The sequence below is a fragment of the Penaeus chinensis genome, chromosome 30, assembly GCF_019202785.1.
Source record: "Penaeus chinensis breed Huanghai No. 1 chromosome 30, ASM1920278v2, whole genome shotgun sequence".
In the NCBI taxonomy this organism is placed as follows: domain Eukaryota; kingdom Metazoa; phylum Arthropoda; class Malacostraca; order Decapoda; family Penaeidae; genus Penaeus; species Penaeus chinensis.
The window spans coordinates 25,595,713-25,615,712 of record NC_061848.1 but is presented as its reverse complement, the minus strand read 5'-3'; the positions used below and the strand labels follow the sequence as shown (position 1 = coordinate 25,615,712).

The 20,000-nt window shown below is 39.9% G+C and overlaps 1 protein-coding gene across 5 annotated transcripts in view; it reads left to right on the top strand.

Moving 5' to 3' along the window:
* Positions 1-20,000, top strand: part of LOC125041146 (calcium uptake protein 3, mitochondrial-like) — a 43,129-nt gene that overhangs the window by 15,217 nt on the left and 7,912 nt on the right. For 2 of the 5 annotated variants that reach the window (XM_047635941.1, XM_047635942.1), the window contains exons 2-9: positions 2,805-2,946; positions 4,445-4,555; positions 4,829-4,876; positions 5,030-5,112; positions 6,133-6,297; positions 10,374-10,452; positions 12,761-12,887; positions 14,120-14,248. In XM_047635941.1, coding sequence (XP_047491897.1) covers positions 2,805-2,946; positions 4,445-4,555; positions 4,829-4,876; positions 5,030-5,112; positions 6,133-6,297; positions 10,374-10,452; positions 12,761-12,887; positions 14,120-14,248 — 884 coding nt within the window. The remainder of the gene's footprint in view (positions 1-2,804; positions 2,947-4,444; positions 4,556-4,828; positions 4,877-5,029; positions 5,113-6,132; positions 6,298-10,373; positions 10,453-12,760; positions 12,888-14,119; positions 14,249-20,000) is intronic. The other 3 variants (XM_047635944.1, XM_047635945.1, XM_047635943.1) reach the window with 2 other exon arrangements.

The window sequence follows — 20,000 nt, the reverse complement described above, 5'->3', positions numbered from 1 at the left end:
CTCTCCCCCCTCCCCCAACGCTTTCCATCACGGCGCTCGGCAGGTGAGATGTTAGCTTCCCAATTAAACTCCGTCGACCTTCGTGATTGCGGGCGGTGTGTGTGGGGGTGGGGGGGGGAGGTCTGGCTGGACGTTGGTTATGCGGTTAAGTTGTGTGTTTTTAGTATTTATTTATTTAATCATTTTATTTATTTATTTTTTGTTTGTTCTGGAAGCGTGTGCGGTAGTGGTGTTTTTTTTTTTTTTCTGGAGTCTCTTTCCTCATTTTCCATCTTCCTTCTCCTTGTCCGTCTCTTCCCTCCCAGTCTCTTCCCCTTCTCCAGTCCTCCTCCTTTTCCCTCCTCCTCCCTCTTTTCCTCCCTCCCTCCCACATCCTATCCCTTCCTTCTTTTCCTCCCTCCCTCCCACATCCTATCCCTTCCTTCTTTTCCTCCCTCCCTCCCACATCCTATCCCTTCCATCTTTTCCTCCCTCCCTCCCATATCCCCTCTTCCTTTTCCCTCCCTCTTTCCCCTTCCCCTCTCCCTCCAGAAACCGCAAACCCGAATTGGGCGGAACAGAACGTACAGGCGAGGAGGGACGCGCAGGTGGGGAGGAAGGGGACGCGCAGGTGGGGAGGAAGGGGACGTGCAGGTGGGGAGGAAGGGGACGCGCAGGCGAGGAGGGACGCGCAGGCGAGGAGGGACGCGCAGGTGGGGAGAAACGGGACGCGCAGGCGAGGAGGGACGCACAGGTGGGGAGGAAAGGGACGCACAGGCGAGAAGGGGCGCACAATTGTTGATGAAAGGGACGCGCAGGCGAGGAGGGACGCGCAGGTGGGGAGGATCGAGACGCGCAGGCGAGGAAGGACGCGCAGGTGGGGAGGAACGAGACGCGCAGGTGGGGAGAAAGGGGACGCACAGGCGAGGAGGGACGCGCAGGTGGGGAGAAAGGGGGCGCGCAGGCGAGGAGGGACGCGCAGGTAGGGAGGAACGAGACGCGCAGGTGGGGAGAAAGGGGACGCGCAGGCGAGGAAGGATGCGCAGGTGGGGAGGAACGAGACGCGCAGGTGGGGAGAAAGGGGACGCGCAGGCGAGGAGGGACGCGCAGGTGGGGAGAAACGATACGCGCAGGTGGGGAGAAAGGGGACGCGCAGGTGGGGAGAAAGGGGACGCGCAGGCGAGGAGGGACGCGCAGGTGGGGAGGAACGAGACGCGCAGGTGGGGAGAAAGGGGACGCGCAGGCGAGGAGGGACGCGCAGGTGGGGAGGAACGGGGCGCGCAGGTGGGGAGAAAGGGGACGCGCAGGCGAGGAGGGACGCGCAGGTGGGGAGAAAGGGGACGCGCAGGCGAGGAGGGACGCGCAGGTGGGGAGGAACGAGACGCGCAGGTGGGGAGAAAGGGGACGCGCAGGCGAGGAGGGACGCGCAGGTGGGGAGGAACTAGACGCGCAGGTGGGGAGAAAGGGGACGCGCAGGCGAGGAGGGACTCGCAGGTGGGGAGAAACGATACGCGCAGGTGGGGAGAAAGGGGACGCGCAGGTGGGGAGAAAGGGGACGCGCAGGTGGGGAGGAACGAGACGCGCAGGTGGGGAGAAAGGGGACGCGCAGGCGAGGAGGGACGCGCAGGTGGGGAGGAACGGGGCGCGCAGGTGGGGAGAAAGGGGACGCGCAGGCGAGGAGGGACGCGCAGGTGGGGAGAAAGGGGACGCGCAGGCGAGGAGGGACGCGCGGGTGGGGAGGAACGAGACGCGCAGGTGGGGAGAAAGGGGACGCGCAGGCGAGGAGGGACGCGCAGGTGGGGAGGAACGAGACGCGCAGGTGGGGAGAAAGGGGACGCGCAGGCGAGGAGGGACGCGCAGGTGGGGAGGAACGGGGCGCGCAGGTGGGCCGGACAGGTAGTTAAGCCCGGTGAGTTATGAGAACCATCCTACACCGCGATCACCTCTTGTCAGCGTCGTAATAAGGATAATGACAAGGATAATAACGCTCTTTCCGGTAAGGGCGCGTGACCTTGCCTCTATATATACACTTAGTATTATTATAAGTTCAGTTTTCTTTCTATATTTGGCTTCTTGGGGTCGAGGTCTGGATTCCGGATCGAGGTCTCGTTTGTCACATAATAATTTTCGGGTGTCGGTTTTTATGCGTTAATAATTTTGCTGGGATTTGGGCATTCCGTGTTTCTTTCTCTCTTTGTTTGTTTTATTGGTTTACCTTTTTATTTGATTATTATTATATATTTTTTTTTTCTTTCATAAGTAAATCCTTCGCTTTGTGTCTTTTTCAGTCTTGATGGGAAATAATTGTGGTCTTTTTCTCAGAATCAGATAGTGGATAGCCAGCATTGTTCGTGTATTAACTTTGTTGTACATTTGTTAATGCATAATACTGCTGTTATTGGTGTTACTATTATTTGTTATTGCTATGTTTGTTATTGTTGCTGCTGTTGTTGTCATCATCATCATCATCATCTGTTTTGGTCTTATTCCATGGCTGATATTAGGTGTTCTTAATATTCATGAATCTTCTGCGTCGACAACATCGGTATTATTACCGTCATCGTCATCACCGAAGCCATCATCATCATTATCGCCGAAGTCATCATCAACTTCACCATATCAACCACCACCAAACGTCTATATTATTACGAATATCATCAGAATCACCATCACCACCATCATCACCATCACCCTCATCATCTTCATCACCTTCATCACCTTCATCACCATCATCACCCTCACCCTCACCCTCATCACCAACAACCACAACCACAACCAAACCCCCTGCCTCACCACCTTTCTCTCTCTCTCCCTCTCCCGTGCAGACAGACGACCAGACCCTCCGCGGGCTGAAGCTGAACCACCGCGAGCGGCGCTTCATCAAGTTCTCCTCCGTCGAGTACCAGGGCCAGCTGTACATGACGCCGCAGGACTTCATCGAGTCCGTCACCGACTCCGAACCGAGACGTGAGGGCCGGCGTGGGGATTTTTTTTTTTTTTTTTCTTTTCTATTTTGCATATTTTTATTGTTGTTGTTATGGTGATTGTTGATGATTTTGTTATTGTTATTATTATTATTATTATTATTATTATTATTATTATTAATGTCATTGTCATTATTACTATTAATATTATTATTATCATTATCATTATCATTATTATTATTGTTGTTGTTACTATTCTTGTCAAATTTTTCTATTGACATTTTATTATTTACCTGTTTCAAATAGCCACATTAAAAACTGTGTAAAAAAGGGGGAAAAAATTAACACGTGACCCCCCTTGAAATACAAATGATGGGAATAAGAAATAATAAGTGACCTCCAAGAAAAAAGGGGAAAGTAGATTTCCTAGATTTAGGATTATGTGGCAAATGACTTTCACAATTCAGTCCCCAAATATGTTTTTTGTGATATGTTCCTTAGTAGGAGCTTTTGAAGTCCAGGAAGTACTCATACTCTGAGTAAATTGTTCCTGAATCTATCTGATATTCACTTTGATTGATATCCTGCAGCACATTTTGTTGTTGAGAGATATCCTGCAGCTCATTAGATCCCATTTTATCATGTAGCCCATGTGGTTATATTTGAGAGATATCCTGTAGCCTACTTTGCTGTAGTGGTTCACCAAAGCTACAAGCAGTTCCACATAGTCTTTTGCCCTAATGTTTGCCCAGGACCCGAACCACTAGAACAGAGGCATCCAAGCTACTTACTTCTTTGTAGGCAGCTTCTTGGAAAATTCCTTGCACTCTGGGATCACCGGCAGTGTGATCCAACAATGATATGGGCTTTGACTTTTGCTTAAGACAAGTTAAGGAAGATAATTGAAGGATGTGGATCCCTTTATCTAAAGTACGATCAGTGTCTACATAATACCCAGTTTCCTGTGCATTGGAAGCCGATGTAGTTCCTTTCTGTAGAGAACTCTATCCTGCTGTAGCCGATCCTCATTTGGTGTTCCTGCTGTCCCATAACCTTGGACTTGCAGAGTGGCACCTTTTCTCCTTGACCTCAGTACATCTAGCATGATCATGATGTTGATCACCAAAGGAAAGTTTGAAGGGAATAATAAGAATATTATATATACTTTATAGGCAAAAATAGGGGAAAAGTGTTACACAGATTTTGTTTTCTTGTACTTGTTGATTATGCTATCACTATTATAATTATGTTATTATCATTGTTACTTCTAATGCCATATCATTATTATGTTAATTATTACTATCCTTGACCTTGCATTTTGTGTATGTGTGTGTGTGCGTGCGTTTGTGTGTGTGTGCGTGTGTGTGTGTGTGTGTGTGTGTGTGTGTGTGTGTGTGTGTGTGTGTGTGCACATGTGTGTGTGTGTGAGACTTATTAACCTCATACATAAAATAGCTATATTAAGCACTCACATAGTTAACCCAGCTGTACAATAGGTTTTCACACTCTCATCCTCAACCCCCCCCCCCCCCTTATCACAGCCCGACTTAAGCGGAGAGTCCTGATAGAGAGAGACCTTGAGCGATTCATGCAGGAGACACCCCTGCTCTCCAAGGGGTCCCCAGACATGTTCCGAACCATCTTTGACAAAGGTGAGGAAAAGAGGAGGCGCTTTATTTTAATGTTGACACTCTCTCTCTCTCTCTCTTTCTCTCTCTCTCTTTCTCTCTTTCTCTCTTTCTCTCTTTCTCTCTTTCTCTCTTTCTCTCTTTCTCTCTCTCTCTCTCTCTCTCTCTCTCTCTCTCTCTCTCTCTCTCTCTCTCTCTCTCTTGATATCTATCTGTTTGTGCATTTTATAAATATAATGGGACAGCATTTCTTTTCCATATGGAGAGAAACATTTGTTGATTTTTTCATTATTTCAGGTATTATATCATATACGGAATACCTCTTCCTGCTTTCAATCCTGACAAGTGAGTACCAGAAAATAATAGTATGATTATTTATATTTGTTATTTGTCATTAACTTCCCCTTAGTCCTTCCCTTTCTCCTCCTGCTCTATCTCTTCTACTTAGAAAATTCCTTTTGTATCAGTATAATCCAAAAATTTACTTGTGTATTGCAGAGCCACAGACGGGATTCCGCATTGCATTCAACATGTTCGACACCGACGGCAACGAGCGAGTTGACAAGGAGGAATTCCTTGTGGTAGGTTCTTATTATCATTTCCGTTTTTGAGTAATTTTTTTTTTTTTTTTTTTTTTTTTTTTTTTTTTTTTTTTTTACAATGGGTTTTGTAAGTTATTTCTGTTTTTGGGAAATTTTACTTCATTTCTTTTGCATTATGTGAGACCTCTGCACTTTTGAATTCCCCTTTCTTTCTTTTTCATGGGGTTATTTTGAATGTATTTGAAGAATTCTTTGTAAAGGAATGGGACAACCTATTTTATGCTAGTGATATTTCTGACATGATGTATTAAATTATCTTTTTATAAACAATATATTTTTTTTTTTTCAACTTCTTTAGTGAATGTGAAAATCTTTAAAAGTTGAAATATGGTATAAATGTTACTTATTGAAAGATTGGAAAGACATTTTTATAGATGTAATTTTCTTGTTGTAGAAGAGTAGATATTTTAATGAAAAAATTCTCTAAGTATACAATCATGTTCTCTAGGCATAAATGGCATGTTAGTATGTATTCTGCTCAGTTCTGTGACAAAGAAATGTGATTTTGTTTGAAAAGAGTGAAGGGAAAAAAAATTAGATACCAGAGAAAACAAAATTAAAAAGAACAGGTTTCATAATGGTTATGGGATCAGCCAATCTCCAATGTCTAATGATGAAGATAAAAACCATTTGCCACTTTTTATTTTTCACCGAGCAAGACCAGAAGAATTCCTTTCAAGTGGTTTTGACGACTTTTTGTTCATAGCAAGGAAGGCACTGAGCATAGTTCCTCAAGAATCTCTTGGAAGAAGTGTCTGCAGTAAAACTTCTTATTTCTAAACTGCTGAAGTGTCAACTCCTTTTTTCACAGGAATTGTAATGAAGTGGATTTTTGTATGCTCTTTTTTTTTTTTTGTGTGTGTGTGTGTGTGTGTGTGTGTGTGTGTGTGTGTGTGTGTGTGTGTGTGTGTGTGTGTGATACATATGTATACATATATTTTCATATATTCATATAATTTGTTCCCCGGCAAATTTCATCAAAGTATCTCATGAAAACAGTTAATGGAGATGATAACTGCTGGTGTTTATCGAGCCTATAACACTTGGATTGCTGACACGATCCACGGGAAGCCTACCCCAAATCAGGATGAGAAGCTTGCCGCCACAAAACAGGTTGTAAGTGAGCAGCTCGTGGGGAGGTCAGCCAACAGCGTTCGTGTGGGGGTAATATAGTTTGCACTTGTTTTTTTTTATACGCGCTGTCTCTCACCGGTGCCTCGCCTCCATGCACTCCTCTCTTGGGAGTGTTCCATGTGCTCTTCGCTGGTTGGTAGTGCCATGCAGGTCTCTCTTTCTTGCCTCTCGCAGCCAGTATTGTTGCTTGAGCTGGAAGGCTGCCTCAGGGGTGGGGCTTGCAATCCTTTTTATTTCTATTTTTTTATTATTTGTTTTTTAGCTTTTTTCTTTCCTTTTCTTTTTCTTTTTCTTTTTCTTTTTTTTTTGTCTTTTTCTTTGAAGATCTGCAGAATTATTCGTATGGATATTGTTAATATCCTCTTAAGGGGAACATCATGTAAATTGTCCAAAGAAAATTTTCAGCTTTATGTATTACATTTTTTTCCTCTAAGTCCAAATACAACAAACAGGATGATAATGATTTATTGAGAATAATATCATATATGTTTGAAATTCTAATCGTGGTATTATACTACAGAAATATCCTGCACTTGGTAATTAAGCTCAGCAGTTCTAATATGGTTTTTATCAAGATGAATGACTTGTTTTATCCATAGTCAGTTAAGCCTTCACATAAACCTTAGAATTCTGTCTGATTTTGCATTCTCTTTTTGAGTATATGATCTTTTTCTTTTAAAGGCTGGTCCCATGATGTTCCCCATAACACGTTCCAAAAGGACAAATAAGAACTTTATACAAAAGTTCATTAGAAACTGCTTTAGAGAAATTATTAGATGAATAAAAGCTACGTAGATGGAAAAAAAAAATACTTGATGAATACAGTTAGAAAGAATAAGCAAATCAAGGACAGTAGATTTCAAAATAAGGTTTTTATGCTTTCTTTCTCTTTTCTTTTTTTTTTTCTTTTTTATCTCGTTTTTGAGGCAGGCTCTTCCCTTCTGGCTTATGGCAAGGCTGTGTACCATTTCCTTCAATGTCAGAATGAATACTGACATCATTGTTAGCTGATTCATTGTCTAATGTTGTATATACTCTGACCAGCTCATGTAGTTCTGTGTGATTAACATGTTGAATATCTTTCTTCATAAGCAGTGATGTGTGTGGTTATTTGCAAATACTGTATAGCAGTTTGTCATGTGAATTAAATACATGATTGTGTACTGACACGAATGTTTTGATATTGTAATTTTTCCTTAGTTTCTAACATGATAGTAACTCACATTGACTATGTTAATTATATAAGTACTTATGGTGTAATAATAGAATTATATTGTTATGAAGGCAAAGGCAAAAGTCTGTACATTATCTATTCATGTTTTTCTTTATGTCCGGGTCACTGTTTATTGTGTTGTGTCTATAGATAAATATATGTATATGACTATTGGTCAGTTGTGTCATGAATTTTTACCAATGTCCTATGTATTATAGATATATATATATTTTTTTTTTTTATTGGCTTCTCCTTATTTTCTCATTTGTTTAACTTTCATAAATCTTTTTACTGATTTTCTTACTGTTCTTATGTGGTAGTATTTTTTCCAGCATATTATTTGGAGAAGAACTGACCTGACCATGTTTATTGTCTTTACTGTATGTACCTTTTAACCAATATGGAATAAGATCTTTTCCCTGAGGGAAACCATTTTTATTCAATAGGTAATATTCATCTATTCTACTTATTACCCCAAGGGGATATATCCTCCCCTGGTCTAAGGTTAGCATTCTTTGCCTCTCCTTGCTATTAAAATGTAAATTTGAAGGGTTTTTCCATATCTCCTTTATGAATTGCATTGTATTGAGATAAATGGACAAGTTTACAATTTTTCTAAATTGCTGTCTTTATATTGAAATGCTGTGTAAAGTGAAATGTGGCTTCTTCTCCATAGCATGTTCATTTGCTTGCATTGCGAAGGTCTATCTGATTTTGTTGATAGTCTATCAAGCCTTCACATAGTCCTGTTATTGGGCAGTACAGCAGCAGATGGTCTGTGACCATGCCTCCTTTATGGAATGCAGGACAGAGAAGGGACTCTTACAGCTCATAGCAATACATGTTCATTGCTGTTCTACCATGTTCTGACCTTTATCTTTCTACCAAGGTCCATTGTTCCTGGTTGTAGTGTAAAGTCCTAGGTCTCGAATCAGGCCTCTGCCATTTATTTAGCCAAACTCCTGCAATGTTGAACTCTATTCGTCTAGACCTATAGCAAGGTTTCCAGGATTTTATTCTGGAGGAAGCTGGGACCGAACATAAGCTGCTATGGGGTATTTAGGTATTCGTCTATTGGATATACATACTTCTTTTGAGTTGCTTATTTTCTTCAGATTTGTGGGGGAAATGATTGTACTCATTTAAGTTGGACTGCTGCATTATCCTTATGAACTTGTTTAATTATTTAACTTTTTTAGGAGTGGACTCTGTAGTGCTATTTTGAGGCACAGTACTGTGCTACAATTTAGCATAAATGTTCCCAAAGTTGTTTTTGTGCATTGACTTTAATATTTGTCATGGAGGTTAGAGCCTAGTTCCATGTTAATTCAAGATATTCTGTGTCAAATTCTGCTAAAAAGGGATAGTTTTAGTGTTATGCGTTGTTAAAGGTGCACCATATTCAGAACGTGTGCATTTCCAGATTTCAGAGCTGTTCTTGGTATGCCACTGGGGAAAAGAATGAGAAGAGTTAGAACCAGTCAATATGGGACTGTTTTTCTAACTTTGCTGACATCCTTGCTAAAATACAAGGTTCTTATCAGATTCAAAATTTGCATATATTTTATTGTTCTGATCAGTTGTAATTTATGTCTATTTCATGAGACTGTATCATAGGCTGCTGACAGGCCTGTGAAGATTGCCCCGGATATCTGCTATTGTCATAGCTTGCATCTCAGTGGAATGTCAAGCAAGAACTTGTTCTAAGGGATCCCTTTTTGGTCTAGATAAGATGACTCCTTCAAGAAATTAGAAGAGACAGCAGTGTAGATTAGTCTTCACCAAATTTGATTATAACTTTAATTTTATCATGTCTTCAGATAAGGGAGTACTTGCTTTTTGTGTTGATATCTGTCATGGCCATGGCCAGCCACTATATGTTCTGTTTTCCAAGGTGACAAGTATTTCTGGGTAGATCCTGTTGATACCCACAGCTTTTCATGTCTTCAAGCTTTTCACATGAGCTTTGGTGTTGTTAGCTCTTGTTTTTTTTCCATATCTGTAGAAATGGGTGCTGTGCAGGGTCTAGTCTTTGTCATGGCCTATTTTTGCGGGAGTTTCCAGGCATGTCTGCCAAAGCTCAAGGATTGTTCTCTCATTTGTGACCTCTGGGTTGTGGGTTTGCTTATATTTCTCCTTTAAATCTTCCTCTCTAGATGACCAACAGGGAATATAAAGGGATTTATGCCCTGTATGATTGTATTTACTGCCATTTTTGGAAAATGTGTTTGATCTATTAGACCTACAATAATAATGACCTTTGTGTAATACAGTGAATATTGATTGATAAGATATGTAAATGAAGGAAGAAAATGCTTTTTTGCCCCTGTAGCAGAGATGCTGTTGTATATTTCTGTGTATTGACTTTTTCATAGATATAAATAGTTAGAACTAGTCTAATATCATTAATAAATGTGTTTTTAGTTGCCAAATATAGATTGCAATGTTCTTCATGTACCATGATACTCACATAACTCATTCTTCTCCCTAATGTTACAGTTTCAGATATTATTCCTTCTGTGGTCATAACATAGTTTGCTACTTTAGACAATGGAGTGTTTCAAGCTAGTTGATTTCAAAACACATGATGGGACTTTCGCAACCTCATATGTGGTGTGACTTTTGCTTCAGAGATATGCTATTTCTTTGGGCTTTCAATTATGACTATAAGAATTGCTGATCACTATATATTGTAATTTGTTGATATCATGAGAATTTATATTTCATAACTTTGTATTCAAAAGTGCTTGATGTGAAGATAATTTTGTGGCAAAAGTAACTGTGATTTAAAACATGAACATATATTAGCTCTGCAAGGCTTTTCTAGTATTTGGTTACTGTAACATGCAGAGCAAACTAGTGATGAAAGTAATATTGACCACTGATTTTACAGCTTGAGAAGATCTTCAGTACTGCTCGCAGAGACCGACTAAACCGAGCTTTGGAGGGAGCAGTTAAACAGACAGAAGGGGGTAAGTAATGGGCAGTACATAACTGATACTAAATTTGATATTCTTTGTTAGTGCTTGTTGTAGGAATTTGTGACAAATCATATTTAGCCTCTTTAGGTAAGGGGACTGTGAGACTTGATGAATGACACAGATTTATTTTTATCCTCCTCTTTTGGAAGTAGTTTCATGTAGGATACCCTGATATCTGACAATGAAACAGGAAATTTACCCTTATTTCCTTGGAATATCCTTTCATGTCTTTTTAATGCCAACGTGCATGACATATACATATGTGTCATGCCCACTGCGAGTTACTTATTTGATAGATTGCTACACTTGTACTAAGTCACCAATGAGCCACTTACGAGTACTGCCTGTCTCGCTTGTTTACCCTTTTCTTTGATTTATCAAACTATTTTATGGTATCTTATTTTGCCGTTACTAATGTTTATAACATTATAGTAATTTTAATGTTTATAATAAAAATAACACCAATGATATTCATAGCACTAGCAAAAAATACATTTGTCCCGCCAATTCAAATCAGGTAAGGTCACAAGGTCTAATAATTGACTCCTTTGTGGCTAAGCGCTAGCAGAGCCATCTATGTGCAGAGACATTTCACAAAAAAATATAAAAAATGAGCTTAGCATTTTCCCCCTTTTTTTTCTCTCTTTTTTTCTTTTTTTGTTTTTTCTTTTTTTTCACAGCAGCATTGGGTTAAAGCATCATTATCATCACCATTATTCTTATCCATATCGACTACATATCATCCTTCCTGCTTGAACCTCCTCGTCCTATTCCTCCCTTACTCTTCTTCCTCCTCTTCCTCCTCTCCTCATCTTTCTCTTTCTCCTCCTCTTCCTCCTCATTCTGAGATAGGCCAAGGCCCCATCAAGATCATGCCCTTCAATGTGCAGGAACATCCAATCATACGTGCCTACTTTGGGCAGACCAGTCATACCATGAACTATCTGGTGTTTGACCCAGGCCATACAACAGGCCATACCCCTTCATGTATGACCTACAACCTGATCATGTTGTCTACACACTTGTCCTGGAGTCAGCCCATCCTCGACAGAGCCCCTACTCTCTAAAGGGCCATCCTCCAGACTACTCTTTTGTCTGACCTTTTGATGCACAGTACATGTGATAAGTATCATGAGGTATTTGCCTATAGAGCCTAATTATCTCTTCAAAGTGGTGGGCTGCAAGGTTAGAAATATCAGAAAAGGAAGGAGGGAGACCTTAGTGAAAGCTGGAGGTGTATTCCCATAGAATTATGCAAGTATTGTGAGTTATTTACAAGTGAATTAAAATTTTTAGCTAATTTTCATCTGTCGGAATTATATTTAGTGCTTAAGAATTTATGGTTTGCCTCATTATTCTTGATCTATACTAGCGTATATCTTCGGAAATACTAGACTTAATAATTTTATGTTCGTATGAAAGTATCTGGTCTCTTTGGCTTTCTGGAAGGCAACCTTTTTTTAATTCCTATAACTATCAGAATACGCAGGTTTACATCTGGTCTCAAAAAAATCATATGCCAAGCAGTCTAAGATAGGCTAAAGTTCTATCAACCACAACCTCCAACTAGCAGGGACAGCCAGTCATACCCTGCCTGCTGTGGACTACAAGTCATAAGAGAAATACCATCAATTTGTGACTGTTCAGGCCATAATATATGAGAGGCCAAGCCCGTAACACTTGCCCTTTGACCCGATCCTGCTGTGCATACACATTCGCTTGTCAATTACAAACCAGTGACAGAGCCCCTCTTCCTCCAAGGGGCCATCCTCCAGGCATCCCTCTTTGGACCTGCCATTTTTCAAGATGGCCCTTCTTATTTATTAGCCATTGCATGCACACCTGCAACTCATCCCCTCATCATTATTATTATTATTCATGTCTTCCTCTCCTCCTCCCCCTCCTCTTTCTCTTCTTCCTCCCTGCCCTCCCCTTCCCCTCTCCTCCTCCTTCTCCTCCTCCTCCTCCTCCTCCTCCTCCTCCTCCTCCTCCTCCTCCTCCTTCTCCTCCTCTCCTCTTCATCTTCCTCCTCCTCCCACTCCCACTCCTCTTCTTACTCCTTCTCCACTCCTCCTCCTCCTCCTCCTCCTCCTCCTCCTCCTCCTCCTCCTCCTCCTCATTATCCTTGCCCTTCTCCTCTTTCACCACCACCATCATCATAATTGTCATCATCCCACATATTTTTTGAGATCCGTGTACTGTATCACAATAGATTTTAAAACGTAATAATAATAAATAAGTATTTAAAAAAATATATATATATGTAAGACTGCTTGACTCAAACACAATGACTTGGCAGAGGACGGGGAGGTGGAGGAAGTGCTGGAGGATGAGCTGCAGAAGAGTCATGTTGTCGACACCACTTTGCTACTCCACTTCTTCGGCAAGAAAGGAAAGCAGGACCTCAAGTTCGAAGAATTTAAGATGTGAGTCTTTTGGAAGGTTTTGCGATTTCCTGTGATTGTCTTTCGTGCTGATGATGGCTTCTTTGAATTTTCCTCTCTTTCTGTATTTATCATTTATTATTATTATTACTTAACACATATTTTCTTCTCTACAACTCTCACATATACACATACTACAACAATAAATATGTTCATTTTTGGAAGTGAAAATTATGAATATTGATCCATAATCAATTTAAACTTGTTCTGTAATAGTGAGACTGTAACAGAAAAAGATAAGACCAAGAGGATTTTGTAACTGTTGACATGTTGATCTGGATGACGCGACTATCACGTCATGAAAAGATTTAGCACGTACGGCAGGTGACATGAATATGCCATCATGGGAAAATCTGGTGACACGAACTTGCCATCGTGAGCGTTTCAGCTGAGCTGGGGTGACGGAAAAGACTCGCCACAAGTGCACAAACCTCTTTGGATTATTCCATTATTCCCATCAAGAAAAGAGTGTGGAATGTAATGTCCATGAGCTGATGCTCTTCCATGACTGGAAGAGCATCAGCTCCATGGAAGATGCTATTTCCATGCTCAGCAGTATATTCCTAGCACAGTGACCAGTGGCACAGTTTGTATTACAGAAAATTGAATATTACCAAAAAAAAAAAAAAAAAAAAAAAAAAAAAAAGTCATGAAATGACAAACTGTTAAGTATTTTCATTTTTCTTACACTGAGCTGTAGACTGCCTAGAGAGATGATAATGTGGATGATGCAAATCAAATGACAAATATGGACACTGGTAAATGGCAAAAAAGCTAAAAATGCTTATACATAAAATGGCAAAAAAGCTAAAAGCACTTATGCATGAAAAGAAAAAATAACTTTGCAAATAGGAGGCACAGAGTCTTGTCACCACACATGAGTGTTGGCGTACGCCCAGCCTACAAGCCGCATACCCAGTAGAGTGGCCACTCACAGTTGCCCAATGTCCGGATTTATGGCTGTATGACACAAGGATCTAAGGGTTTATTCAGTTTGCTTTTTAGTAATGATACTAGGATAGCATCATGGCATTTGCTACATGTAATAATTTGTTAATTTCTCAAAATATGAATGTTTTTGAGCTGCAACCTTTTTTACTTCATTATATGATTGGTGTACACAAGTACTAATTAAGGGTTATGTTTAAAGCCGTATATCAGAAATAGATAAGCGTTCTTATTGTCTAATGTGGATTTTATTATCTTTATTTCAGGTTTATGGAAAACCTACAGACAGAAGTACTGGAGATTGAGTTCAATGAATTTTCAAAGGGCCTGCCTGCCATCACAGAACTAGACTTTGCCAAGATTTTGTTGCGTTACACTTACTTACAGTCTGACCAGTAAGTGTCCTTGCAGTTGCTACCAAAAATGCATGATATTTAAATAGAATCTACATTTATAATTTCTTTGTTGCCTTTTGTTTATGAATTGACATATTGTATGTGTGTATGTACAACTCATACGTACACAAACTAAAACAAAGAGAACATGAAAGGAGATCTTTGCTTGTGTCAAGCCTCTACAGACAGAGAAATAGAATTTTCCATCCATCAGATTTCTCATGCTCTGTCCTTGAAAAGAACACAGGGGAATAAAGGAAATAGCAGTGTCCTGCACTTAACATATTGAGCAATTATCTGGTAGTCTTACCTCAAAGGGCTAATTAACTCCCAGATTGATCATTGGCACTGAGTCATCAGCAAGAAGAAGCAAAGGATTAACTTCTAAGAAGTCAATATTAATGGTGGCCACTAACTTTGCCTGATGTGAGGCAAGGCAGTAAAACAAACAAATAACTTTAGTAGCCATGGAGAGGCATGGAAAGCCATAACATTTGCATTGCCCAACCCAGCTGACACAGTCACGAGAGGAGGGCATGCAATGTACACCGCTATCCCATGGGAATAAATCATGTGCACAACGCAGTTCCTACCAGGCCCACAATGAGGAAACCATCAGAATCTGATCATGTTGAGGCATCTTACATATATCAACAAGCACCTGACATTGGTCACTTCCAAAGGGGAGAGTGGCTAAACAACTCGCATAAACTATATGGCAACCAGCAAAGAACATACTTTAAATAAAGACACTAGCCCAGTCTTGAAACACAGAGAGACAAACAGGAAGTAAACATGGAAAGAGTTCAGTCCCACTGGGAGGTCTGGTATATAAATCCATGTATAATGTTCTAGACCCATTGTGTGTGTGTGTGTGTGTGTGTGTGTGTGTGTGTGTGTGTGTGTGTGTGTGTGTGTGTGTGTGTGTGTGTGTGTGTGTGTGTGTGTGTGTGTGTGTGTGTGTGTGTGTGTGTGTGTGTGTGTGTGTGTGTGTGTGTGTGTGTGTGTGTGTGTGTGTGTGTGTGTGTGTGTGTGTGTGTGTGTGTGTGTGTGTGTGTGTGTGTGTGTGTGTGTGTGTGTGTGTGTGTGTGTGTGTGTGTGTGTGTGTGTGTGTGTGTGTGTGTGTGTATGTGTGTATGTGAGTGTGTGTGTGTGTGTGTGTGTGTGTGTGTGTGTGTGTGTGTGTGTGTGTGTGTGTGTGTGTATTTGTTTATATATATATATATATATATATATATATATATATATATGAATATGACAAATATGTTCCACTGTATGTTCCACTTTGCATGTGATATATTGTTATCTGTTACGCTTACCATCCTGTGATACAAAGAAGATAAATATGCAAAATCCTACTTAAATAAGCCACCTAATGCTGCAAAAGTAATTATCAACAGTCCATCACTTTGTCAAATAACCTTGTGGCAATATCATAGCTGCACAGGCTATGTCATGAAGGTGCTTTGTAAGAGGTCCCTTGTCCAGTTTGCTGAACCCATTTGAAATCTGCACATGGCAAGTAGTTGGAGCATGTCCTGCATCAACTAACTCATTCATCATCTCATATTATAGTAGCAGTGTGGGAGGAGGAACAGAACCATTGGGAGTCTAGCTACAGCCACAGAAGGTCATCTGTCCTTTTTTCTCTCACCCCTCCTTCCGTCCTTCCTTCCTTCCTTCTGCTCCTCCTGCCTCCTTCCCTCCCTCCTCCCCTCCTATTTTTCATTTGCATTCCTCATTTTTCAAGGAATAATCATAGTAATTTTGGAGGGGGGGTTGTGGAAGAGTAGGTGCGTACTTGTGAAGATGTGCTGGATATAACGAAGAGGCAGTGTGAAGGATAGACAGACAGATTTTAGAGGAGTCCATCACAGAAGAAGCCTTTAATTTAATTACTACCTCAGTGTCTATTGTGAGTCATACAGAAAGTGAAGCAAATGAGAATTATACTATAGAAGATTGTTTTGGAAGATTAAAAGTTTTCAATGTATAGTTTGATATTATGACGTAAATGTTTGCTAAACTTCATGGCACAGACGGATTTTGAGATGGAAAAATTAGAAAGTTTTTAGGTTTTCAGATCTTGCCTGTTTCCTTTTTGTTGGCAAAGTAACTTTCATTTGGATGATAACAGAGAAAATCTCAATTGTCTTGAACATTCAGAAAATGAATCAGCTAACTGTTGATTCTTCAGGATATTACATTATTAATATTTTATAACTTTGTTAGAAGTGAAAGAACCTGTCTAATAGGGAGTAAAGTGTTTTATAGTAAAGACAGGTACATTTAAGTGTAATTGTAACCATTATTTCTTAGTTTTAAGTCTAGTATTTACAAAACAAAATCCTTTCATACTGAATTTATATTTTTTATTTTACAGGTAATAGTTTAACAATCGTACTACACTGTTAATCTTCAAGGCATATATTTTTGTATGCCTTTTTGTATACAAATAAAATGTCAGCAACAAGCAGAAGAAATAATTGTTTAGATTTAATTATGAGTTGCAAATCCATACATAATAGGAGGGAGATGTGTGTTTACAAGTGAACTTTGTAGAAGACTCATTGTATACTTGCAGTGTGTGCCCTATGAAGAAATGCTCCACCATGGACCATATGGTTATATCTATTGCTGTAATATATATATTCATTTATTGAACTTTTCAGGAATATTTTTGCTAATATTCATCCTGAACAACATGATTGTTGGGGAATTGTTTATTTTTAGTACTTTCCTTTCTTATTGTCTATAATATCCTAACTCTTTGGAACAACTCTATTCTCAAAAACTCAATAACTTTTCATTGAAGATAAATAACCTGATCAGTGTTTTGTATGTTATTCAAACTCATCAAGATGTTACTCCTGGATGACTCGCACATGAAACAAGCATATGATCTTTTGTGTGAAATGCCAGTTGAAAATTGTATTGTGATATCAAATATCTTGTACTTTTAATTATTGATACTATATTGAATAACACCTTCATTACCACTCAGGCCTGCAAAGCGGATGTACAGGTGACTGCAGACACAACATGAGTTTGTTTGTGATAACACTTCACATATGCACTGTATGGGTATTGATTATATACTGTGTATACCAAGAAACTCCCTAGTAAACTCTACTGGATCTTTTTTAGCTTTGTAAATGTTGTAGTCATACTTCTGGAAAGGTGATATGTGAATCTGTAAATAATCCTTCATAAAAATTAGTAAGCAGATGTACTTTTTCATCTTGTAGTATTTTGGTCAAAGTTATTGTTTTGGTAAACTTGTTTTGCTTCAGAATAATTAATAAAGTATTGAGAGTTAATATAAGCAGATATCATATGCATTTTTCCAGATTTACGACATATTAGGCACTGTAGAACTGATATATTGCTGTATAGTGTAATGATTTTACCACATAAAAGAACCTGGCAAGCTAGGGTTTCGGCAAGACACACTCTTGCCCTAAATGCTGTTTTACTCCTGTTGAGTGGGATAACTGTAGATTGATTTTTTCTGGACTGCATAAAATTCTTCCCCCAATAAAAGGAAATAAGCTGATATAATAGTTAAATTCCAAATGATAAATACCTGTAGCAACGATAATGAAATGGCATTGGCTGTTTGATTAAAATTTTGGGTAGATGTTATGGACAGGGTATGTAGTGAACTGAGCTGTGCTGTAGATAATGCTCTCTTAAGCTTTTGGTCTTTACATTATGAGAGATGGCCTGATATGTTTATATTAGATGACAGAAACAAGGTTTTAATCTGTTTACACTTATACATTTTTTATATTGATCAGTATATACTGGTGGCTCTACCATGCTACAGACAATATTTTTATTGCCATCATGTATCTATTTAGCATTCATTTTACAATTTACTGTATGTTACTTACTTAGAGTATAATGACTCAAACAGAAAACAATGTGCTCATTCTGGGTATCCAAAACACACATATTTGTTATCTCCTAATTAATGTTTAATCTCTTTCATTGTCCTCCTTGTGTAGTCTCCTATGCCTCACACTTCAATACTGTTGCTGTAAAATCTAACACACACTCTCAACACATACATGCAAAAGCAAACACCCCCTCATTCCCTCACTTATTCACTCATGCACTCACTGTCTCGCTCTATCTCCTTACTCACTCATTATCTCATTAACTCACACAAACAACAATGTACACACACACACACACACACACACACACACACACACACACACACACACACACACACACACACACACACACACATACACATACACATACACACACACACACACACACACACACACACACACACACACACACACACACACATACACACACACACACACACACACACACACACACACACACACACACACACACACACACACACACACACACACACACATGCACACACACACACACACACACACACACACACACACACACACACACACACACACACACACACACACACACACACACACACACACACATACACATACATACACACACACACACATACACACACACACACACACACACACACATACACACACACATACATACACACATACACATACACATACACACACATGCACACACATGCACACACACACACACACACACACACACACACACACACACACACACACACACACACGTATATAAAATGTTACAGACTAGCCATCTCGAGTACTAGAAGTGCTCTTGGTGAGCTGATTGCCTGGGAGAGGAGCGGAAGGGTCAGTTTAACCCTTTCCTGACGGGTCACGTCTTGAGGTGTCAAAACAAACCGCCCAATCTGTGCCAAAATGCTACGAGCTGGTGATTCGGCTTGATGTGCCGAAGTCCCGCGCTCAAAGTCAGCGCGTTGCCATTGATCTCCAGAGCATAGAGTTTTTTTTTATTTTCACCCACCACAAAGGGGTTAAGCATTTAATCAATTTGGGAAAAATCCTTAAACTTTCTCAGGGGTAGGGACTTACCTCAAATACCCTAGCTTAACAGTCCTAGGCCATGCTTACAGACATACAGTAAAGTAAACACACTGTCACAAAAATGCTCATAGACATACAGACATAAACCCAAGCATAAACATAGACATGAATATATATACATATGCACAAATACAAATACATGGAAAACATACAAAGATACATCCAAACACATGCCCCTCAGCATTAAAGGAATGCTCGCACCAAAATGAAATTGTTCAGATATATATCAAATTAAGCTATGTTGTTAGAACATTCATTTGGTCTCGGTATAATACCAGTTCAATCTAGAGTATAAAATTAATATTGATGTTTAATTTTAAAGTCCCAAAATGGTGGTTTGCAGCTGTGGAAACATTTAAGTAGTTTTTGCCTTTTACCTGCTCATGTGAGAGACAGGTTTAACTCATCCACCAGAGGTCTCTTCTTCCATTTAAGGAAAGACTTACCAAGTTTCAGTATCAAACTTCAAAGACAGAAAATAATGATACTAACAGAGAGACAAGACACTACCAACAAGGTGAATGGAAAAGGCAGCCACAGTAACTTTCCAAATTACCACTCCTGTGCCAGACAGTTGATCAGAATGAGGGTCAAGTGGACACTCATTTTTTATTACATCCAGTGAAAAGTGGTACACTAGCCTCTGTTTTCAATTGTAATAGTAGGGCTATTGAAATTTTAATATCCAGCATAAAGTGGATTTTGAGAGAAGTGGTTCGAGTAGTGGTTTTGATGTGAATGGCCTTAACATATACAAACAC